Source organism: Scatophagus argus, chromosome 20 (assembly GCF_020382885.2).
Source record: "Scatophagus argus isolate fScaArg1 chromosome 20, fScaArg1.pri, whole genome shotgun sequence".
Lineage (NCBI taxonomy): Eukaryota > Metazoa > Chordata > Actinopteri > Scatophagidae > Scatophagus > Scatophagus argus.
The window spans coordinates 2,654,775-2,678,350 of record NC_058512.1 but is presented as its reverse complement, the minus strand read 5'-3'; the positions used below and the strand labels follow the sequence as shown (position 1 = coordinate 2,678,350).

The 23,576-nt window shown below is 46.2% G+C and overlaps 1 protein-coding gene across 6 annotated transcripts; it reads left to right on the top strand.

The window, feature by feature from the left end:
• Window positions 1–6,932: 6,932 nt before the first annotated feature.
• sec16a (SEC16 homolog A, endoplasmic reticulum export factor) lies at window positions 6,933–23,415 on the top strand. 6 transcript variants are annotated; one of them, XM_046374585.1, is made up of 32 exons: window positions 6,950–7,090; window positions 8,523–10,828; window positions 11,435–11,968; window positions 12,076–12,227; window positions 12,414–12,502; window positions 12,654–12,774; window positions 13,043–13,241; window positions 14,236–14,407; window positions 14,532–14,674; window positions 14,886–14,947; window positions 15,274–15,412; window positions 15,515–15,757; window positions 15,847–15,944; window positions 16,199–16,280; window positions 16,400–16,517; window positions 16,625–16,736; window positions 16,851–16,956; window positions 17,150–17,290; window positions 17,368–17,481; window positions 17,666–17,867; window positions 17,971–18,425; window positions 18,517–18,564; window positions 19,063–19,227; window positions 19,313–19,393; window positions 19,525–19,581; window positions 19,721–19,841; window positions 19,922–20,059; window positions 20,247–20,329; window positions 20,556–20,627; window positions 21,058–21,117; window positions 22,010–22,078; window positions 22,173–23,415. In XM_046374585.1, exons 2-32 carry the CDS (start codon window positions 8,597–8,599, stop codon window positions 22,245–22,247), a joined length of 6,483 nt encoding a protein of 2,160 aa, XP_046230541.1. In that variant the 5' UTR covers window positions 6,950–7,090; window positions 8,523–8,596; the 3' UTR covers window positions 22,248–23,415. The 6 variants fall into 6 exon arrangements, with proteins under 6 accessions (XP_046230537.1, XP_046230541.1, XP_046230540.1 ...); XM_046374584.1 differs by having other exon boundaries at window positions 8,523–11,263; XM_046374581.1 differs by having other exon boundaries at window positions 6,933–7,050; window positions 8,523–11,968.
• The last annotated feature ends 161 nt before the right edge of the window (window positions 23,416–23,576 follow it).

The following is a 23,576-nucleotide window of genomic DNA, read 5'->3' as shown; positions in this document are numbered from 1 at the left end:
GATTGGGATCATCAAAGTCTTCACTCTGCAGACGATGGCCTCACCAAATTTCATGTTAGCAGAGATGAGAAGCAGGCCTAAGGGGTCTGCCAATCTCACTGCTTCCTAAATCTGCATCCTCAGGACTCGCAGTCTTCAGCTACCCACTGACGCCGACTCAAGTGACTTCACTTGAGGCCATTTAGCAGATTGTGCGTATCTCCCTCTGGAGACACAAAAGGCTTTACATCAGAACAGATCTGAACGACAGCAGCGGCGTTCCCCTTTCATTTAAAAGGTCAAGCTCATGGTGTAACCGGAGGAGAAGTCACGATATCACCGTCTGGATCAAAGTGGTCAACCAACACTCACAGACAAACTTTGGCATCCCCAGTCATGCCTCTAGCTTGGCTGAGAGCAACAAGGAAGCCAAATAATACCAGAATGATCCTTTAACAAAGACATCACTGTACGTCAATACCCACACACTTTTGAGTCATTGAACATGTGACGTTGTTTATCATAAAGAGAGCATCCTCTTCAGGGAAACAGTATACGCCCTGTACGTCACGTATTCTGTCGTTTTGCTGATTATCGCCCTGCTCTTTAATTTCTTTTAATCCACACGCTGACTGAGTGAGGAACTTGTTGGTTCACATTTGGAGATCTGGTGTCCATAGAGCCTTTTGCCAGCTGTTTATTTTAGGGATGTCAGGCCGATATGCAGCCTGACGGCGGTAAAGGAGGGATACGTTCACCAGGGGTCTCTCAGGATGATCCGGGCCCCAGGAGTGAGTGGGTGGGGCGAGACGTGTGCTGGAGGGTGACAGGCCTTGCTACAGTGGATATGAATGAACACGTTATGGACACCACATGACTCGCTTACAAGAAAACCTAAAGGAAATGTTCTGTCTGTGGCCTCGAGGTGTTTACTGTAATTCGGTGTGTGTGTGCCTGTGTGTGCCTGTGTGTGCGTGTGTGTGTGCGTGTGTGTGGGAGAGAGCAGGGGGAGCAGTGAAGGAGACACAGACGCTGAGATTTCCATTTACCCCCGAGTTCCACGTTCATTACAAATCCGCCCCGAGCAAAGTGAATGTTAAGATGTTCCAAATTAACCCTGAGAGTGACAGAAGCAGCGTCAGCTGTCTGTGGTATCACTTTCCATCCAAATGGTATGGATGAGGGTCTGACAACTGTCACCCTGACCTTGCTTCTCTACACCGCTCTCCCAAGACTCACTAGACTCTCTGGGGCGGGTGAGATGAGATTACCAACATTCACAATCTCCCCGGTCTCTCCAAAAACACAGCCATCTGCCAGTCACTGAGATGTACTGATGTTCAAAGCGTATAAGGACACTAACATGTTAGAATCTCGGGGCATGCGTTTAAGTGGGTTTATATTTAGGAGAATTGTCGTCTGTTTGAGTGCCTCTCTCGCATGTCACCTGGTATCTCAGCAGAGGGTGACAAGCAGCCTGACAGAATTTGCTGACTGCTTTATTGGCTGATTAGCGAGTCACATCTGATTTGCAGATCTGAATGTCACAGAGATGAGTCGCATACTTTCGCCTTTCCACTCGGCATGTTCGCTCTCCCTACTTGTCTTCCCTGTGCCTCCTATCCTCATTGTCTTTCTCCACCGCTTGAGCTGAACCTTTCACTGCTCTTTTAGTCTTGATATCTTTCGTTTTACTAAACGAGACGAAAAGTGGACGGCCATGCCACTGGCTCTGTTCTGCTGTATTAATGCTAATACAGCAGAGATTTGCTAATCAGGACAGTGTGCTATGGGAAAAGTCACATGATCACCAATGCACTGTGGAAATCTGTAGCTGTGAACACATGTCAGTAAAAATTAAAAATGTCAGCCTGCTGATGGCGCTAGAGGAAAAGTCAGATGATCAGCAAAGTCATTTGGATTCATCCTCTGGGTACCATGAATGTTAATACAAAATTTCATGTCAATGCATTCAGTAGATGCTGAGATATTTTTTGTCTACAGCAAGGTGGTGGACAGAACAATCAGCCAACAGAATGAACCTGCTGTTCATAGAATCATGCTGCTGACATGTCTTTAAACGGAGGCCGCCATGTTCAAACATGAGCTGAAACATCACGTTGAGTTTTTTCCTTGAGCTGCGGTGGACTTTACAGTCAGCCCAGTCAGGGAGAGAAGTGACGTGGGAAATGCAGGGACAGGAGTCTGTAATCCTGCTAATGACAGGCGGGATATTAGCTGCTGTGTTAGAATGAATAAAGGTTGTATGTGTCAGGTGTGCAGACACATTGGACAGAAAGCATGGATGCCCCTCGCTGACACCAAACTTGCATTTTCCAGCTCAAGCTACATTGGCTACAAGCTCTTGAGTACCATCCGGTAACTATCAATTAAACCCAGAACCCTGTCTTCACATTAAACTGATATCTGATATACGATCGAGGCTACTGGTTTCAACCAAGGCCAAGCGAAGGGAGGGCAGGGTCCTCAGGGGGATGCTGCAGGGTGTGTGAAGCAGTGGCCTGCGTGCCGTCGGCCAGCCGCCCGAGGGGGAGGCACATGGTGCCAACAGCTGCCGTGGTGAAACGCTAACCCCTCTAAATGCTCAGTCCAGTAAACAACACTGGGCTGAACACATGCCAGTGGGGGAACCTGGGTGAGGAAGGGGTGAAGAGGGTGAATGGGGCGACCCAGCTGACGCCGTGGAGAAAGGAGAATTGACCCCTGTGAAATGGCTTATTAAAGTGTGGTGGTCACGATTCCGGGGGGCCGAGGCAGGACAACACACCGAGGGAAACTCAAAACCCTCTTTGGCAAACCGAGCGCAGTGCAGGCCACAAGCCGCAGACAGGAAGCACCAGACTCATGAGATCGTTTTATTGGTTGTATTTACACAGACAGAACACATCGCATGCATGAAATGCTGATGACAGATGCTTTTATTTTTGCTGCCCACAGACCCACAGACTAAGCATGCAGAGTTTATTTTGTCTCACAATTGGATGATGGGTGGAGCAGGATTTGAACTCTCCATCCTTTACACCCCCCAGATACAACGCATTCAGACCCATGTACGGCTTCTTTTACCTTTATAAACTGATAAATGACGCGCATTGGAGCTACTGGGGGTTCCCATGCTCTCCGGCCCACTAGGGAGTGGCAGGAGCAGATGTGACATCCACTCTCCCCCGCTCTGCCTGTCCCTCCTGCCCTCACACTCTCCCTCTGCTACTTGTAAAACAATCCATCTTCCACTTGTAAAAACATTACCTTGTACCTCCATCGCCTCTTCCCATAACTCTCGCTTTAATCAACACGAAAAACGAAATTATCCCTCATCTTGTGGTGCAATAATTGCATCCAACCTTCACTGATGGTTAAACCTGATACGGTACATTACAGTAATGCAATAATCGCCCTTCAGTCTGCCATTTCATTTCCCTCTCACTGCTACCTTTTCACTAACAAACACACTCACACTGACACAAAAGCAAAACAGAACTGAATTTAGAAATTTAAAAAAACACTATCTGAAAAATGTATTATTAAACAGTTCACCATGAAAAGGCAAAACTAATTCTGATCCAGTCCTCTGCTTTATTCCAGTACTTTACATCTGTGTCAGCTTCTCCGCTGTCACAAATCGTCTGAGCAACAGCGCCCCCATCTGGTAGGTCTCTCAACAGCCTGAGGGCGGCGTGACCTGTGCTCTCGGTTCACACATGTCAGGATTGTCCATTTGAAACGGATCCTTTCCACAACAGAACACCGGAGTATTTAATTATCGAAGTAACCACTACATCGATTTCTGTTCGCCAGGTCGAGCAGTGGGAGCAGTGGGAGTGTGTCTGCTGGTTCACGGGCCTCCTCCGGTGTTACCAGTGGCAGAAAGGCCACACTTACTAATCACGAACATCAAAATATCATTAAGTTAAGAGGAGAGTCAGAGGTCTACTTACGCTCACTTGTTCTTTCTTCCATTTTATTCCGCTTTACACTTCAACTTCACTGCATTTCATTGGGAAATATTTGACTTTTAACTCCACTACGTTTATTTAGATAGATACTTTAGTGACCCCGAGGGAAATCTTCTGGCTATAGTTCCAGCTGTTAATCTTCAGTTCCATGCAAAACGATCGATAGGTTTACAAGACGACACGTTATAGATGAAACAAATGCAGCATGTGTGAAGGATTGTGTACAATACACTTCTGTGATACGTTCAGCAGCCCTGCTTCGTTTTTTTAAAAGACTGCATCCATGCAAACAATAAGCCATGATGGGGGCGTCTTTCTCACACCAGAGACGTGAGCTCGGCTTTATTTTGAAGGGATGAGATTCTCTGATAGGAGGTGTTCTAGCATCGACCTAATCTTTGCATCCTGTAGTGCAAAACCGGGCTCATACCTGTCCATATAATCTTTCCTATCAAATCATTAACCTCAGCTCTCTGTGTGTGTATGCGCGTGTGTGTGTGTGTGCGTGTGTGTGTGTGTGTGAGGGAGAGAGAGGGAGAGAGAGAGAGAGGCCGAGAAAGACAAAGGAGCCTGCAGACCTAAATATTTATTTCCTTCATGACTATTCAAAAACGTTTCTGTCTGCTGAGCTCCTATCTCAGTCATCACACACCTGCCGAACGTGATTACGTGCCTCTGCAGGGATGAACTCTATTGTTCAGAGACCCCTGCGCCATTAACAAACCGCAGGGCTCAGGTTGATTTTCAGGGACTTATCAGGAGTTTAGACAGCGGTTAACCAAACATTAAGCACTCTCCTGGCTTTCCTGTAAACACGGCCTTAATGACAGGGTAGGCAGAGTCTCTGAGGACAAACGCTGTCGGCGGCACATACACGGTGCACCCACAGGAAGTGCTGGAGGCCGCAGATACGACTGACTGGCTCTGGACGGCAGGCGGTGAAGCACTGAGATCTGCGGACTGCCAGCTGCTTTTCACCGAAACATGGCACCATAAATAACGCCAAGTTTATTTAAAGTTCGCTGTTTCTTCAGCTTGAGCTTTCTTCTCTCCTTCCACACATTCGTACAAACGTGCAGCTCGCGTTTCAACGGAAACAACTAAATCTAAAACCTCTTCATATTTCATTCGTTATAGCGGCTCGTGAAATGGAATAAAATTGTGGGCAGGAGAGGATGAAACACGAAACGAAAGCAGTGAGGTGTGTGTGTGTGTGTGTGTGTGTGTGTGTGTGTGAATGCGGTGTGTGTGTGTCTGTAGGTGAAGGGGTGCGGAGGTTATGGGTGCTCGCCGGAGGAAATGTCGCAGCTGACATTGTTAAACATATCTTATATCTTCTCATAGATTTGTGTTGTCGAATATTTTTTAAAATATTTAATAACAAGAGGGCGAGAGGTTCAAGTAAAGTATTAGAAGACATAATGTATTAAAAGTATTATATAAATAAAGTTTGATTTGTTTAGAAGTTTAAAAAGTGCACAGGTAACTGACGGTGTAACAACCCCAAACCGCTGGAAAATCTGTGTTGTAATATCACATCCTTACATCACGTGATTGAGATGTTACCTGAGTCATTAAACGAATTATTAACAATAAAGCCTGTGTTGAAATTATGCCATCCGACATGTCGCAACTTTGAGGCAGAATCACCTAAAATAATGCAATAATAAAAGAAAAGCGATGTATGACATTTACAGGATTCACGCAGAGATGCTGTCCTGATAAGCTTTCACATTATCAGCAGCGACAAGGCTTCACACACACCCAGCTCGGTATTTCTCAACACACTCATCCTGCACCGAGCGGGCGAGCCGGGGGGGTTGAAACGTGAAGGTCTGTTCCAACCTGCCCCGTGGCCCCGCAGTCTCCAGATACAGTCTAATGGGAGGGCAGGTTTCAGTCGACAAGTCTCAGCAAAAAGGAAAAGGAGGTGTGTGAGCAAGACACAGATCTGTGTGTACAGTGGGAGTTTGAACTCAGTGTGCGTTTCTCTCATTTGTTTTTTTCTGACCACAAATTAGCAATGTGGATTTTTCCATTTCCCTTCAAACAGAGGATGGCTTTCATGACTTTTGAATCACAATGACTTCTGCACATCTCACGCATGTTGCCCCGGATGAAGGGCTGGGAGGTGCGCAGAAAGTTAGATAAAGCACCACTATTATATTATTATGAGCATTTTAAAAGATTTTTAAGATAACTGTTCATCTGGACACATACTTGGAGGATGATTAATCCTGAAAGGCATATATGCAGGAAGAAATATAAAGTATTACTATACTAGAGGGAGATATTTTATGACTGAATAGTTTTTGATTTACTCCTGAACTACAGTATTCAGTATGCAGCTGAATGACACAAATTAGCAACGAGCTGAACTACAAAAACACATCCACATCTATTTCCAATCTGGTTAGCGTCAATGAGATATCATATAGACGTCACCGTAGCGCCCCCTGGTGGACAAACGCAATGTTTACTTTTCTTTGATTTTTAGTCCTTGCACATACATCTTAAATATCTTTACTTTGTAATGTACAGTGTTATGTTATATATGATATATACTTTACTTCTCAAATGATAATTATTGTTATTATTTGATGCTTAGACGTAATATTTTTTAACATAGTGATCTATGCATATATATAACTTGATATAAGAATGTAAAATACACTTCACGTATACTGTCCACTGCCACTTTAATCTGGGACATCGGGAGATTGCTCTGCTGGTTTTGAATCTACGTGTAATTTTTGTAAACTGGTGTGGGATGGACTATGCACCTTTCTAACTTGACTTATTTATTTATTAATAGATAATTTAAAAGATAGAATTGTCGTTTCCACTACAGTTTGACTAACTGAGACCTTTCCTTTGTCTAATGAATGTACTGGAATGACACAATATAAAACGGCTCCCCAGTCAATCTAATTTAAATTGATTCAGGTAATTGCACAGAAATGACCTTTAACAAGCCCCGCCCCTCGGTGACGCAATCGGTGTTTGGCCCGTGACGCTGCTTGTACACGTAGCCTAGTAGGATGTGTTCATTGAAGATGGTGGCGGTGTGTCAGAGTCACTGTCCTGCACATTTGTAAGAATATATTTGTATCTGTATACATTTCCGACATCGGGTAAGAGCAGATATATACCTTCATTGACAATGTTTTACTCTGAACGTTTTGATCTGGTGTCTGCAACAGGCGAGAAACTGTTACTGCTGGAGTTAGCGTAAGCTAGTTAGCCAGCCATGCTAACTAAGCACCGACGCTAACGCTAGCTGACCAGAACAGGCAGTGAACCTGTTAAATTATGCTCGACGAGTGGCCGGGGACCTGTAACTTCTCGGTCTGTGCCCATGTCATTGTTAAATATCCACAAAAATGTAGATCATTCGTTTTCGGACAGTCTTTAGAAGTCTTGGCTTCGGGCAAAATCAGTTGACTTACGATATCAGTGTTTTGGTGGGTATGGCGATCAGGACATGTAGAGCGATGTAACTTAGCGTTACCGTTAGCTGTTGAGCCAAGCACTCTGGACCCTTCCTTGTAGGCAGCTTCGTGTGTAATGTTAACCTGATGTATCAGATCGAAAGCACTCAGGTACCGATTATAGTTTCACAAGTGTGGAATAACGATCAGAACTCGATAGTGCCTATCTCAACAGGCTAACTTTAGTTAGTTTAGTTTCATGTTGACTGCTGCTTAGCTATTAGTTGGTACGCTAATGTTAGCTTACAGGGTAGCAACGGTTCCTGGTGAATTTATAACCCGGTGCGCTTGATCCGGGATCACGTTGATAAAGGCTACTTGTACATTGGGTTATTGATCTTCCTTTCTAACATTTAATATGCTCAATGTCAGTCCCACTAACAGATGCCCCGTGTGTGTATCTGATATATGAAATACCCAGGAGAGTCGGTGATCCTGTGTTTATATTTGTGGCATCCCTATTACAATATGTCCTCATTTACTAATGTTACAAAAACACTACTAAGACTACACAAAGACTCAAATTAGCAACAGGGCTTATTTTGACACTTGTTCTTTAATAGTTAAATTAGCAGGTTCGTGTTTAAATAGTTAAATGACAAGATTGGCATTACTTGTATTTTAACAGATTAATTGTGAAGATTCAACATTTGCTTCTGGCAAAAACTGGTTAGTGATCCACGAGCTGTTGGTTTTTTTTAAATAAGTAGTTAAGCTGTTGTGGATTTCCTGATTTTCGTCAGTTGCAACCTGTGGAGACTTGGCTGATAATTTTGCTTTTTTTTGCTTTTCACAAAGTGTTTGCATCTGTGTTTGCATCTGTTTTAAAAGTAAAACTGTTTGACTAAGATTGTTTTAAGTTGGAATTCATTACAGTCACTTGTGTTCTGCTCAGTATCGTACTGTATGTATTTATTTGTCATAAAATCTTAGAGCTCATGTAGAAATTGCCACGTTGTATCATTCATTTAAATAGGATCACTGACTATTACTGCAAATAAAGGTGTGGTAAAGCCCATCAAGGGCATGTGTACCTTGTTAGTGAACTAGTCCCACTTTCCTTCTCTTTGTCCAGCTTTGCCTGACTTAAATCTCTTCAGTGACATCTACTAGAGTGATCTGGTCCCAGGACCTGTGTGCTCTGCAGCCATGCAGCCCCCTCCTCGGACTGGACCTCCAGGAGCCTCTGGCCCTCCTCCCTCTGGACCCAATATGTTCCGCAGGACCAGGCCTCACAAGCATACAGCAGCAGCTCCTGCCACAATGCCACCGGCTGCACAACCGATGACAGACCCTTTTGCTTTTGTTAGAGCTCCTCCCCCTATGGCAGCAGGTGGTGTTCCAACAATACCTAACAACAACCCTCCGCCAATGCAAGTCCCACCTAACACCATGTACTCTCAGGCTGGCTCAGGGCTGCCTCCACAACCGCATACACTGGAGGATATCCCATCTGTTCCCCCTGGACCTCCACCATCGTCTCTGCCTGGGGTGACGCTGTTCAGCCCTCACAGTACAGCATCCCCTGATGTTCTCCAAGCGCCCACTCCAGGAGGATATGCATCCTCCTCACACAGTGAACAGGGATATTTTCATTCAAGAGAACACACACCATCCACAGCAGCGGAGCTGCCACACGCGGCCTCAGCCCCAGTACCGTGTCAGACACCTTTTAACCAGGAATTTCATGGACAGCCTCCTCCTCCTCCTCAGCCTGTGCCCTTCCAGCCTGTGCCCTTCCAGCCTGTGCCTCCCACGGCTTCCTCTTCCCAGTGGGCCCCTGATCACGGAAGTCGTCCTCCATCAGTTCAAAACTATTTCCAGCCTACGAGTGACCCTCCACCACAGTCTTTTAATTTACCTCCACAGACCCAGATTTACCCCTCCCACACCCCATCACCCCATCAAAACACCTCCACCCCTCCAACACAGCCTGGACATCCCCAGGTCCAGACTGCTGCAAAGGCCCCCAGTTCTCAGTGGGCTGACCCAAATACACCCCAGCATCACAATTCCCACTTCCAAACTCAGAGCTACTTTAGTCAGAGCTCTGCACCCCAGGACTCATGGTTCAGCCAACCCTCACAGGACTCAGGCTACCACCAAATGGGGACCGGCCTGAGCCATCTTCAGTCCCAGCCTGACCCTGCTGGAGCTCAACATGTGTCCAACACTGGGGCTGTGTCTAGTTCTGTTCCTGCTCCAGTCCCATACTCACAGGAGTCTGGTACACTCTCAATGTTCTACAAAGATGATGTTGAAAATGAAGAAACACTGGCCGGAGACAGAAATAAGGCTGTGAATGGAAGTCCTGCATCCTTTCAGCATCACAGCAACCATCAAGCCCACAGTGGTCATGCAGATGCTCCCTTGGATTACCAAGGACCTCCTCCACAAGATCATTCACATCTGCCATACATGAATGATGGTAACCATGCATCACAGGGAGTTACACAGAAGCCCCCTGATTCCCAGTATGACCATGTTGAGAATTTTGAGTGTGTCCCGAACCAGGAAGTATTACCTAATGAAACCCATGGCAGCCCTGCTGCTACTACAGCCCATGGAGTAGACCAGTTTGAAACCGGGCCAAACCTGGAGACTCCAGATTCTATTCCAAGACCAATGAGATCTGCCAGTGTGTCATCAAACTATAGCAATATGAGCCATGGAAGTGGAACTGGCACTCGTCGGCATCAGGGGGTAATAGGTACCTTTATTCAGCAGGAAAGTCCACGTCTCACAGATGAAGCTAATCCGTCTCCTGCCACTGGAGGCTACTTTGAGCAGATAGATACTTCTCCAGCTGGAGATATAGGTGCGCAGCAGAGCTCCCATGAGCAGATGTGGCCTCCCACGCCTAGCCCTCCCAAACCAACTGGTATCTTTCAGGCCAGCGCTAACAGCTCTTTTGAACCTGTGCGCTCACATGGGGTTGGGGTGCGTCCTCCTGAAGTTGACAGGGCTAAAATGGTAGCAGAAGGTGGTGCAGATTCTGCACCTGGCAACCTTGAGCAGCCACCAGATAACATGGAAAATATTTACGGGCCAGGACACCCCCTGCCTGCCGGGGTTGGAGGTGGTGTACCTCATCCTGCACATCCTGTGGTTCACTCTCACTCACGACCTTCATCCCGTGCATATGGGGCCAGTCGGCCCTGTGAGAGCCCTGCTACTACACTGTGGGCTCAGAATGATCCTGCTAGCTTGGGTGCTAATATCCTCCTAGCCCCAGCTGCCCCTACAGTTCTTGCCCCTTTACGAGAGCCCAGTGCTGATGTCATCCAACCCCCAGAGGATGGCCCACTGGACCTGCAGCCATCACAGAGAACCCAGGCAGCTTCACAGCAACACTCAGAGAACCTGGAGAACCCACCAAAGGTGAGTGAGACAGAGCCAGCTGACTCTCAAGGCAACCTCGGCTATGCGTCTCTCCTTGTGTCCGACTCGCTCCAGCAGCCTGTTTTGATTGCCCCTCCAGTGTCCAGTTACAGTGTGATCCCCCCCAGTTCTCCTGCTCAGGCAGCCAGTCAAAGTAGCCTTAGAGAATCTACCCCACCCGTGAGACCGCTCACACAGGGGCAGGGTGCCAGTACCTCCCAGCCACCTTCAGTAACCTCTAATCAGAATCCACTGTTTGCCCCTGGACCAGTAAGCTTCACTTCTTCAGTCCCTAACCAGGGTGCACTGAATCTGACCCTGGACAACACAGAAGCGGCGAAATCAGACATCATGGCTCCACCACAGTCTCAGCCAGCCCACCCTCCTCTTTCAAGGGGTCAGTCATTGGATGCTGACAACCACTCTGCTCTCCAGGTTAATCCACAGGCTTCTCTTGTGACTCCCCCTGTCTCTAATCATAATCAGCCATCAAATTATGAACTGCTTGATTTTTCTATGCACCAATCACAAACCCAGAATCAAGCTTCTGCCCATCCTTCCTCACTACATGAGTCTCCACAGTCTAGTAATGGATTTTACCTACAGGTCACCAAAGATGCTCAGCAGGGGTTAAGAGTGAAAGGGAATGCCCCTGTCCAGACCCCGACCTCTTCATCTACCCCACAGCCACCACCAACACCAACACCCTCCCAAGCTGCTCCAAACACCCAGCCAATACCAGATGAACCTCCTAAGACATCAGATTCTCAGGCTGTGCTGCAGGGACAAAATGTTGCTCCACCTGTTCCTGTGGGTGGAACACAACCCTCCCACAGCCAGTATCCAACTCCAGCACAGGGGATTGCTGCAGGGAGTGCCCCTCCCTCTACTGCTGCATATCCCCCAGGACCTCGTGGACCAGTACCTCCAGGTGCTCCCCAACAGGCTCCTGCAGAGCCACCCCGGCCACCCTCATCTGCAGGCAGCCAACAAGGCTATGGGCCCCCTCCTCCAGTGCCAGGGCAGATGTATGGTGGTTATTATGGTAATTATGGAGAATACCCCGATAGCAGAGCACCATATCCTCCCGGGCAGTACCCACCACCACCTGGGGATCCCAGAGTACATCAGTATTATCAAGTGCGTGGCAAGTTCTTTTTCATGTATTCATCTGCAAATTTTGTGAAGATGCATAATAAATTCAGCTGCTGACATGAAATGTAAAAATCGATGCTCTTATCTCTCAGGATGGTTCATACAGGAGCAGAGCAGATCCCTGGTATGGCAGATACGAAGGGCAGACCCCAGCTTATCGTGATCCAAACTACCAGTACAGAGAGCCTCAGCCAGAGCGACCCAGCTCCAGGACCAGCCAGTACTCTGACAGGCCCTCATCCAGGTCTTACACAGTCTTTGTTGTTTATAAAGTGTATTACTTTATTAAGAGAATCATCTATTCAATTGTGATTGTGCCTTACAAGTGACAAATAAACTTAGTAAGTTTAGTTTTTTAATGACTTTCTCTGGAATGTTCAGATGGTTCTTCTCCCGTAAATTTCACCTTTTGGTTTGCTTTGTCCAACAGACAAGGTTATCCTGACGACTACCACAGAGCAAACCGAAGTGCCTATAGTGACTATTATGCAGATTACGCCAAGCACTATGACTATGGAGGTATGAGCCACTGAGTTGAAAGCTGCATTAACTTTCCAGTATGAACCTGAATTCATTTTCACCTTCTGGATAAATGAATTTGCTGTAAAAACAAAACATATTAATATTTGGTGTGCATATATTTCTTTTCCTCTGTGTTTTCTGTGAGAAGGCTACAACTATGGACAGTATGACCCCCGGTACAGAGCATACTATGACCAGTCCTACTGGTCTAGTTATGATGAGGGCTACAGAGGCAGAGACTACTACAATCAACACACGTATCCTCCCAGGTATGCAGAGGAAGTCTCCTCTAATTTGTTCATATGGATAAAGATGTTATGCAGCCATGTTGATGTATGTTTGATAATGGTTGGAATTGTGTAAGAATGTGTTGAAGCAGTTTATCTGTGCAGTGATTGAATTTTTCTGTCAAATGTAGATTTTTTTTAGCTTTGTTAAAAATGTTTGCTCTTGCTGTGTTTGTTATATTTATGATCTTTCATGGACCGCGTGCTACTTTGTGTCACAAAGACGTCATGCTGTATAATCTACTCGCAGGAAAGACGGCTACGATGATCAGTGGCGGTACTATCCTGGTTACGATGCCAGTTTCGATGATGATTACCGTCGTCGTGGAGACATGTACGGCGATGACTTTGACCGGCGCAGCGTCCACAGCGAGCAGTCGGCACACAGTGTGCACAGCTCTCACAGCCACCACAGCAGACAAAGCAGCTTCAGCTCACGGTCACAACAGGTAAACGTGTGGAGGTTTCAGACAAAAGATGATGTTGCTTCTCCTGAGTCCATCCATCTTATTAACTTAATAGTCAGTCAGGACAGATGATGTTGTGTCTCCTGAATCTGTTTTAACTATGATCTGAGAGGTATATTGTGTTCCTAAATGTTTTCTACACGTTTTACAATATTGATCCAGCAAAGTGCTTCCTGTTAGATTATGGTGCTCCTTCCTTGAGCTGATTTTGCTTTCATCACATTACATTACTGTAAAACTTCATTGCCAAGCATCTTTTCCACAGAGTGCTGTTCTTGTTGAAGCTGTACTCTTGTATGCCTCAATAGGTGGGCTGTGTGATTCTCAGGAAATGATAGGAGTACTAGATGGTTCAGAGAGTAGGGCAACACGTTGCCACATGGAACACATTTTGTGAGCTGTGGTTGTGTTGTGGGAATATGTTGAACATTCAGTATGCAGTTCCTGCACGCTAACAAGTTGTTTGAATTCCTTTGGTTTATTTTAAGGTTGTTAATTTCTGCTAGCCATGACAGCGAGGTTGGTATTGATCTTCTCATCTATGTCTCAGCTTTAAAGGTGCAGCCAACATGCAGCTGCTGGTTGTTTTCCCAAGACATCTCCTGTAGCAGCGACCCTTTGTTGTTAGTTATGCTTTAAAGCAGCCGGAGCAGATGGTCATCCATTTCAAAACTTATCTGTGATAGCTGATAATGGTGCTTGGTGTGTTTTTATGGTGTAAGGCTTTAGTGAAAGGTTTGTGCTGACATTTCAGATGGTCTCCTTCCACTGTAGCTCTAAATGCAGAGCTGCAGTATCTACTCCTCACTTACACTCTTGTGACTTGCTTTAAGTTCTTGGCAACAAACGGAAAGGAGAAACTGTGCTCTCTTGAAGGTTTTTCGTATAGTAACTGTTTCTTGTTGTGTACAACTTTTGCAGCTTTTATTTGTCTTCTTATTTGGTAATAGCCTCTGTCTGTCTTCCCACCCTGCAGAGCCAAGTGTACAGAAGCCAGCCTGACCTGGTGTCAGCAGTCTATGACACCACATCATCCACTCTGGCTGTGGACTACTCCTATGTACAGTATCCAAACCAGACTGATGCTTCCCAGAACTATAGCCAGTACCTCTATCCGTCAGAGAGCACCTGGAACGCCCCCGAGCAACGTAAATCCAGTCCTTAGTTTGGCATCTAGTGCTTTGAAAACAGTAACAGAATGTAGTCAAATGCTAGTTAAAGCAGTAGATTTGGGATGTTATATACTGGCTCCTTATTTTTTCCCCCGTCCAGCTCCTCCTCGTCCTGCAACCCCAGAGAAGTTCACCATGCCCCACCGCTGTGCCCGCTTTGGACCAGGTGGCCATCTGGTCCAAGTTCTGCCCAATCTGCCCTCAGCTGGTCAACCTGCTCTTGTTGATATCCACAGCCTGGAGGTACATTTTTAACAGATTGTATTTCATCGCCTTACTGTAGGAAGACTTCATGATGTTGATGTTGATGATGACTTCAGATGTTACCTCACAGACTGGTACTTACCTAAAAGGAGAAAGCTCCTGAAAACCCTGTTGCCTCTTGACTTTTTTCCTCTTTTGAGAATATGTCCGACATGATGCTCAACATTTTGAACCATGTCTGTATTTGCAGACCATGCTACAGGACACCCCGGATCAGACAGAACTGCGAGCCTTCCCTGGTCCTCTCGTTAAGTAAGTCTATACTTTCATTATTGTCAGCGATGAAAACATAAAAAAACCAACAATGCAAAGTCTGTCTCTCTGGGAAATCCAGTCTGAGTCTCTCAGCCCAAAATCCGTTCCTCCCCACTGAAAACATAAATCTTAAAAGTCATGTTTCTTTTTTAACTATGAACAGTCAGGGTAAACTGTGTGTTTTTGGGGCTTTGGTTACACAGACAAGACTAGAAAACAAGACCAGCTCCTGTTGGTTTTGATGTTTTCACGGAACTTTTTGATTTTAAGAAAAATATCCGATCACTGCTAACCCGTCACTCTTCTTGTGTCCTGTCCATCAGAGAGGAGACCCATAAGGTGGACGTGATCAAGTTCTCCCAGAACAAGGCACTGGAGTGTTCCCGTGACAACAACCTCCTGGACCGGGACTCCGCCCGCCTGCTTTGGGACTTCATTGTGCTGCTCTGTAGACAAAACGGGGTAAGACTGTGCAGACACAACCGGGAACATGTCCGACTTTGTATTGTGAGCAGGGATGTGACGTTGAAACAACCTCCTCACTGTCATACTCTGTGTCTTAAGACCGTGGTCGGCACGGACATCGCTGACCTCCTGCTGAAGGAGCACCGCTCTGTCTGGCTGCCGGGCAAAAGTCCTAACGAAGCCAACTTGATTGACTTTAACAATGAACCACTGGCACGAGCTGAAGAAGAGCCTGGAGCTGGACCGCTTTCCCTCCTGTCCGACACCTTCATGATTGTCCCTGAGAACGTTGGCAAAGAAACGGAGCGCTTCAGGGAGCTGCTGCTGTTTGGCCGCAAGAAGGTAGAGAAAAAAAGCCTGTGTAGCTGCAGAATAGTAAGCAGAAGTATGTTGTGAAATCTGAGATGAGTTTCACTTCTTCTGTGGTATAGGATGCGCTAGAAGCAGCCATGAAAGGAGGTCTGTGGGGCCACGCTCTGCTGCTGGCCAGTAAAATGGACAATAGGACACATGCACGAGTCATGACAAGGTAAAGTATATAAAGTAGCGGTTGTACCTTTATTCTTTGATAGTGTGGTAACACCTTAGATTAGGTTTTAAGGCCCATACTGATTTTGAGACATTATTGAGGCAAAACTGTTAGCTGATGGCTGAGTAATTGTAGAATCCAGTCTTGGACAATAAAGCATTAATAAGTGCTTTATAATGGCTAATAAAGGACTAATGTGCCAATAGTATGGATGCTATGCTAGGTCATAATTTATTTGTCTCCTTGTTGTGTAGGTTTGCCAACAGTTTGCCCATCAATGACCCTCTGCAGACAGTGTACCAGCTGATGTCAGGGAGGATGCCTGCATCAGCCACTGTGAGCACTGCTTTGGCCTTCACTCTTTATATCTCATGTTTGCTATTTCTTCTCAGTTCTTCTGAAGATGTTGTTGTGTTTTTGCACTAAATTTGAGTTACTTCTTTCATTCTGTATAGTGCTGCGGAGAGGAGAAGTGGGGTGACTGGCGCCCCCACCTGGCCATGGTGCTGTCAAACCTCACACACACCCTGGACCTGGATACTCGCACAATCACCACCATGGGTGACACTCTCGGTAGGACTGCACCTGAAAGGCAGCCTCCTGCTGCGCTGAGCTACGAACGTTTTTTGTTCCTCACCACAACAACCTGCTCAGCTCACATTCTGTTTGTGTTGTGGCAGCTTCCAAGGGGCTGATTGACGCTGCACACTTCTGCTACCTGATGGCCCAAGTTGGTCTGGGAGTTTTCACAAAGAAGAGCACCAAGATGGTTCTGATCGGCTCCAATCACAGGTTAGAGGCGCAGGCGCGCGGTTATAAGGCAGCTTTTCTGGACCACAATGCAGTTTGCACGTAAAATGTTACACGTGAAGGCACCATAACCTCATCTTAGCTTCTTCGTTGCAGTTTGCCCTTTTACCAATTTGCGACCAATGAAGCCATCCAGAGGACTGAGGCCTATGAGTACGCTCAATCTCTGGGCTCCCAGCAGTACTCGCTACCCAATTTCCAGGTAGATTTTTTTTGGTATTTCCAGATAAATTCATAATCCAACAAGCACACATGGAGTTTGTGTCTCATGGAAAGCAATAAGTGATTGCAGTGATTGTATAAAGTAGGTCTGTTCAGACTACTAAGAGAAAGTTTACTTTCTCCTACCTGTGAGTGATTAACACTGTGCTCTGCTCTTCATCGTGTCTTATTAGGTGTTCAAGTTGATCTATGCATGCCGTTTAGCTGAAGCAGGCCTGAGCGCTCAAGCCTTCCACTACTGTGAAGTTGTCTCCCGGGCTGTCCTCATGCAGCCTGCCTACTACTCTCCTGTTTTCATAAGCCAAACCATCCAGGTATGCACTCACTGTCTGTGCCTCTTCCACGCAGACACGTACAGATTTGTTTTCTAACCGTATGTTTTTTGTGACAGATGTCTGAAAAGCTGCGATTCTTTGATCCACAACTGAAAGAGAAGCCAGAGCAGGAGCTGTTCAATGAGCCTGAATGGCTGATCCAGCTCCGACAGCTGGATGGACAGATCAGGGTGAGGAGAAGGAGCAGAAGTGTCTGTTCTTTTGTCTTGTGTCTTTATTTTTATTTATGCAAAGGACACTTTTTGGATGTATTTTCTGTTTTATTTTTTCTATTTCTTCATTTGATGCAGAATTTCTTGAACTTGCATTAATGGTATTTGAGTTATTCTCTGCTTGATGCTGGTCTTCATTTAGACGGGGGTGATTAAATACAGGGAAGACAGAACAACTCCGACACAGTTTGACTGCAGCAGCCCCAGCTCTGACTTGGATGAGCCCAGTCCACCTGAACCTTACAACATGCCTGTGGAGCTGGACGGCCCCACGCCTGACAACCCACTAATGAGCTCATTATTGCCCGGGCCTCCACCACAAGGAGTACAGCTGATGCCTCCAGGTGTGTGTGTGTGTGTGTGTGTGTGTTTGTGTGTTTGAAAGAGTCTGTTTGTGGTCTCCAGATTTGAAATACATCAAATCTCATCTTCTCCACTTTCTTTCAGCTCCTACTTCCATCCTCCAAGATGGCATGGCCCCTCCTCAGCCTTTATCCTCTAATGATGTGCCCCAGTTCTACCCAGTACCTCCCATTGGACCTCCAGGCCAGATCCCTGTCTCAGGTTACCCTCCACAGGATCCTGGCTTTGCTCCTCCTTTCCAGCCTCAACCTGAGCAGCCAGAAATGTATCCAGGAGCCACCCATCAGCAGCCCCCACATCTTCAAGCTGGCCAGATGTCACCACACATGGCCCCTCAGATGCCTCATTCACCTGTGCAGATGAATCCCCCCCTGCCCCAGATGCCCCACCACATGCCCCCCTCCCCGGGGCATGTGCCACCCACAGACCAGCTCTCCCATGCCCCTCCAGAGATGCATAATGCTCAACCAATATCGTCCTCCCCACTCAGAAGCTCCTTCATGCCGCAGACGGACTTCTATGACCAGATGGCTCACATGGTCAGTGTCTGTCTGGTTATCTAAAAACTTTCTTGCTTTGTATTGTATCAGTTTGACAGAAAATACTTCATTGTCTTTTCTGGTGCTGCAGGGTCCTGGGAGGAGGTCAAGGACTACGTCACAGTCTTCAACACATATGGTGCGTGTGCGTGTCACGCATAGTAATTTATGCCTGATGGTTACTCTGTTTAATCTGTATATGTCTTTGTGCTAGTTGTCAGCATGTTTTTGCTCATGTACCTAGAAAAAAACAAACTGCTAATCGTGTTTGACCTTTTAATTTGGTTTTACTTTCTGGAAAATTGTTTGAATCTCTGCAATTTCATTCTTGAAATATGACACTCACAGTGGAGTGAAATCGGTTGGAAACTCATGTGTGATGTGCTTGTAGCAGCTAACGTAGCCTCTAACAGACTCAGGCAGAGATGAGGAGTGGGCTTCACAGGTCTGATAAGCTCACTTCTTTCTAACTCTGCCTGCCAAGATTCTTCACCCCCAACTGAGCCAACTCACATGGCATCTCTTTAAACTCAGCCGTTTATCAGAGTTTAAATGCCGTGCTGCATGTGGTTAACACGCTGTTACTTGACGTGGACAAAGACGACCCCATACCTAAGACGACTCTTTGTTTTGCCAGGCTCCAGGACGTCGCTCTCGCACCACATCTGAATCTTCCACCCACTCTGGCGGAAGAGAGCGGAGCAACTCTGCTATCAAGCAGGCGTCTCCACCTCCGCCTTCAATTCCTGAGCAGCCCCGCAAAGAAGAGGCCAAGAAAGCGAAGAAGGATTCCCCGAAAAAGGTTCATACTCACACATAAGCCTTCAGATGTTTACTCTGCGCTCCTGCAGCCTTCGCCTGTGATCAGTTTCCTTTGTTTCGCTCAGGGTGGCGGTGGTAGCTGGCTCAAAAACTGGCTCTGGAAAGGCAAGAATGAGGCTCACTTGCCAGATGACAAAAACAAATCTGTAAGTTTCAGCAGTTTTATCTGAAGGTTTCTTAGCATTCAGTTTTTCACATTTTTATGCAGGTCTTGTTTATGTCTTTATGTGGTACAAATGAGCAGTACTGAAAAGCTCCCTGTGTTCTTTATTATCAGATTGTGTGGGACGAACAGAAGCAGAAATGGGTGGACTTGAACGAGCCTGAAGAGGAGGTCTGTAATGTTGTAAAACTGGTCTACAAGACTGAATTATTTGAATTACTGGCTTTTCTGGTCTAAACTGAGCAACTGAAAGTGCGAGCTTCATAGATCAACCAGTTCTGATGTTGAGGTTTTCGTTGTAATCTGTCAGAGTAAGCCCCCTCCCCCTCCTCCCTCTGGCTTCCCCGCGATGCCTCACATGCCTGGTCCTGGGGGGCCTGCTGCACCCCCGAGTAGTGGTCCTCCTGTCAACGTGTTCTCCAGGAAGGCAGGTGAGATGAGGGTTATACACTGTGGCTTTTGGCTCCACAAACATCTAATCACACAGAAATAAATTTCAATTGTCTTACAGGCACAAGGAGCAGATATGTGGACGTTCTGAACCCCGGTCGAACTACTAAACCAGGCGGCTTACCTCCCGCTCCTGCAGACATCTTTGCTCCTTTGGCACCAATGGCCATGCCCACAAACCTCTTTGTGCCTAGTTCAGGTGCGTGTCGTGGGTTAAAGCAAATTCCTTTTAAATGATGATTGCAGAATTATATGTGTCACAGTACGGTCGCTAGTGAGGTTCTGCTGATGGTTGTGGCAGGTTTTTGTTTGGTTTTGAAAGGATGAGTCACTGTACAATTAGGGGTTGAAGTAATGAAATGTTTTTCTCTGTATCTCTGGTGTAGCTCCTGACGATCAACAGCCTCTAGAGGGCAGCGAAGGAGGAAGCCTGGAGCAGAATTCGCCAAATGCCAGCGCTGCTCCACAGGTATTTTGCTCTTTTTATCAGAGAACCTAGAGTGCTTGTTGGTATAATACCGCTTTATTATGGATTTTCCTTGAAGGAGCTCTGTTCGAGAGGTTTCTTCCCTGAATAGAGCCTCCAGGATATGTTTATAAGAGCTCATAGCAGATTAGAGGTAATGTAGCTGTAATGTAATGTAACAAAGCTGAAGCTCACCCAAATTCTCTTGCACTTCAATTAACTTGTTCAGATGTTCAACCCAACGTTGTTACCACCTGCCCCAGAGGGTCCTCCTGTGCCCGAAGGCTCACAGTCCGGAGAGGTAAGACAAACTGTCCCTGACAGCTGCCTCTGTAGCTACCGCAGTGCCATCAAGCCTCCACTGAATCATGATGCTCGACACCCTAACAGCCAGTGCGTGCAGTTTGCTCATTTGTATGACTACAAGTTAATGTCAGATAGTGTATGACAGAACATGAGAATGCATGCATGTCAACCTAAAACCTTTTGCCATAATCATGCTAAGTGCACAGCCTTGATAGTATGTAAAATCTCAGTTCCATTTGCTGTTAAAATCTAATTCTCTCCATGTCTGTTGATGAGAATCACAATGTCCTAACGCTGATTTATTTATGTTCATTCTGAACTGGTGGACAGTGGAAACAATCTAATGCAATGCATGGGAGATTATTAATGTGGGTTTATGGTTTCTGTTTTTGTTGTCTACTCTATTTCCCTCCTGCTGTCTTTAGCTCTCACGTTCTAGCTCAATGAGTTCTTTATCACGCGAAGTGAGTCAGCATTTAAACCAGGTACCTCTAGCTGGGCCTCAAGTGGTCCACTCTCACCCATGCCTGCCACCCACCCAGCTCACCACATCAGTAGTAGCATGCTTCACCCTCATTTGCACCTTGAAGCTTCACCACCCGTCCAGCCCAGGATGTCTGCCTGCTGTCTCCAGCATGAATAACTCAGCTCTGTATCTGGTCGAAAACGAACCGGAGCCGCAGTGACTATAATGTAGTTCCCTATCTGTAGCCACGCTAGCATTGCAGCTCTGGGTGGCAATGTCGGTATGTGCTTCAGCTTCTTTGGTCCAGACTGAAATATCTCAACAGCTATTGGAAAGATAGCCATGAACTTTAGCCTGGATTTTCATGGTACCCAGAGGATGAGCCCTGATGACTTTCTGCTGACATTTATTTGATGAAATATCTCAAAGTCTGCTTGACTGGTTGGGACAAAATTTTGGACACCATGAATGACTGGTCATTTCCTTTTTGACTTTTGCCGTTATGCCACGATGTGACTGACAGTGGTGATTTGTAAAAATTTGGTTCAGATGTTGTGTTCTAACAAATGTCTCCATCATCGGGTCAGAACTGAGCCGATTCTTTAGAGGTCAGAGTGGAGCATGCTGGAGACGGCAGCAGGACAACTCCCTGCTTGTTGCCGCGCACACAGCTTCACTAACCCGTCATAAAGCTTGCACAGTCACTAAAACAAGTGAAACAGTGGTTTGTAATGCTGCCTCAGTGTGGATCCAACTCCACTTTGCCATTATTTTCCACTTTTTCTTGGCCTCTGTTGTGTAATATCGTCAAACCACCGTGTGGCATTGGGGGTGCGCCTTCCTCTCCGTCTCAGCCCATGGAAATAATGGGATACTGCACACACTGTAGTAACTCTGTTTGTCCATTGCAGAGTCATCCTGCCCAGGGAGTCGCACCCACGGGAGGCGTCACCTTTTACAACCCTGCACAGTTTGCACAGGTGAGGCTTTCAGCGTTTTACAGTTCTTAAATGATGGTTGTCTTCCTTTTCACTTCATAACGCATTTCCCTTGCTGTTGTTTTTACCCACTCAGACGAGTGCACCATCGGGAGGTGGACACCGCGCTGGTCGCTTGGGCGGTCAGCGCCAGTACCCAGTGTTGAAATAAACATCATCTTGCTTAGAGATTGTGTAAACGGACTTGTTGGATAGAGTGGACATCTTACCTGGAAGTAAATGAAGCACATGGACATACTGCTCTCTGTCTTAAGGACCCTTCTTTTTTGCCTGCACCTAAGAAGAGCCTAATCGGTCTCCACGCTGTCGATCTTTGTCCAACAGCTTAACCACTCGCTCATCTTGTATCTCTGGATCCGTTTTTAACAGGCACGTTGTTTTCTCAAAGGGCTTTTTTCCCCGCATACAAACCGAAACCAGACAGCCGTACGGTGGCTTTTAACACACACGAAAAGGTTTATCCATCAATGCATTCATACGCAAACTGTGTGTTCCTGAAGGCATCATTTAGCATACGATAAATATGTTGCTCCTTCCCCCTCAAACTAACAGAATGATCACCCAAGATCCTCTTTTAGCTTTCCCTTTGTGTGAAGTCCAAATGCCCATGTGTGATTAAATGAGTGTGCGTGTGTGAGATGGATAGAAAGAAAGTGGCACCTTTTTAATTTCATATTGTGACCTTGTACGTGCATTTGCATCTCTTCAGTGCTCCTCTGTCAGCTGCAGATAGCCGTCAGTGTGAGAATGAATCATGTCAGTAGTGCATCGTCTGCTGTGTTGTTTTGCTCTTCCTCAGTCGCCCTCCAGTGAAGGAAGGATGTCAAACGACACACAGGAAAGAGACTCCAACTGGCCTCACGTAGCCGAGAGCTGGAGAAAGTCTGCGTTGTTAGGACGCTGCTCGTTTCAGATATTTATTTCAATGTCCTCCCTACCTGTCAGCAACTCTCAAAGATGCGTCGGGGTCTTTCGTCCGAGTTGGGCTTCGGTTTCTCCTGAGAAATTTGACAGCGTCACTGAAACGAGGGGTGGTCTTCAGAACAGCAGGAATTGGGATTAAAAACCGCATTTAAATGTTGCTAACAATAAATCTATCCAAATATTTGTATATCAGATTGATTGTATTTATGAGCTGTAGGGATAAAGCTGTGTGTGTGTGTGTGATGTGTGTGTGCGGGCGCGTGTGTGGAGAGCGACTAATTTTTTCTGATTAGCTTTGAAGAAATGCATTTATGAATCACCAGAGATGACGCGGATTCATTTGTATCGGCCGCTTCTGCAGACAAATAAAACTTTATCTAAATTGTGGAATGACAGCTAGTTGTACCTCCCTGTCGTTTTAATTTACTGATATGATTTTAATTCATTTGTCAGTCCAGATGTTTCTGACTCTGTGATTTTTGTAGACAACAGGTTACAATGAAGAAAAAAAAACTTCCCTTTGTTTAAAGATGTTTTAGAATTGCTCATGTAAGAT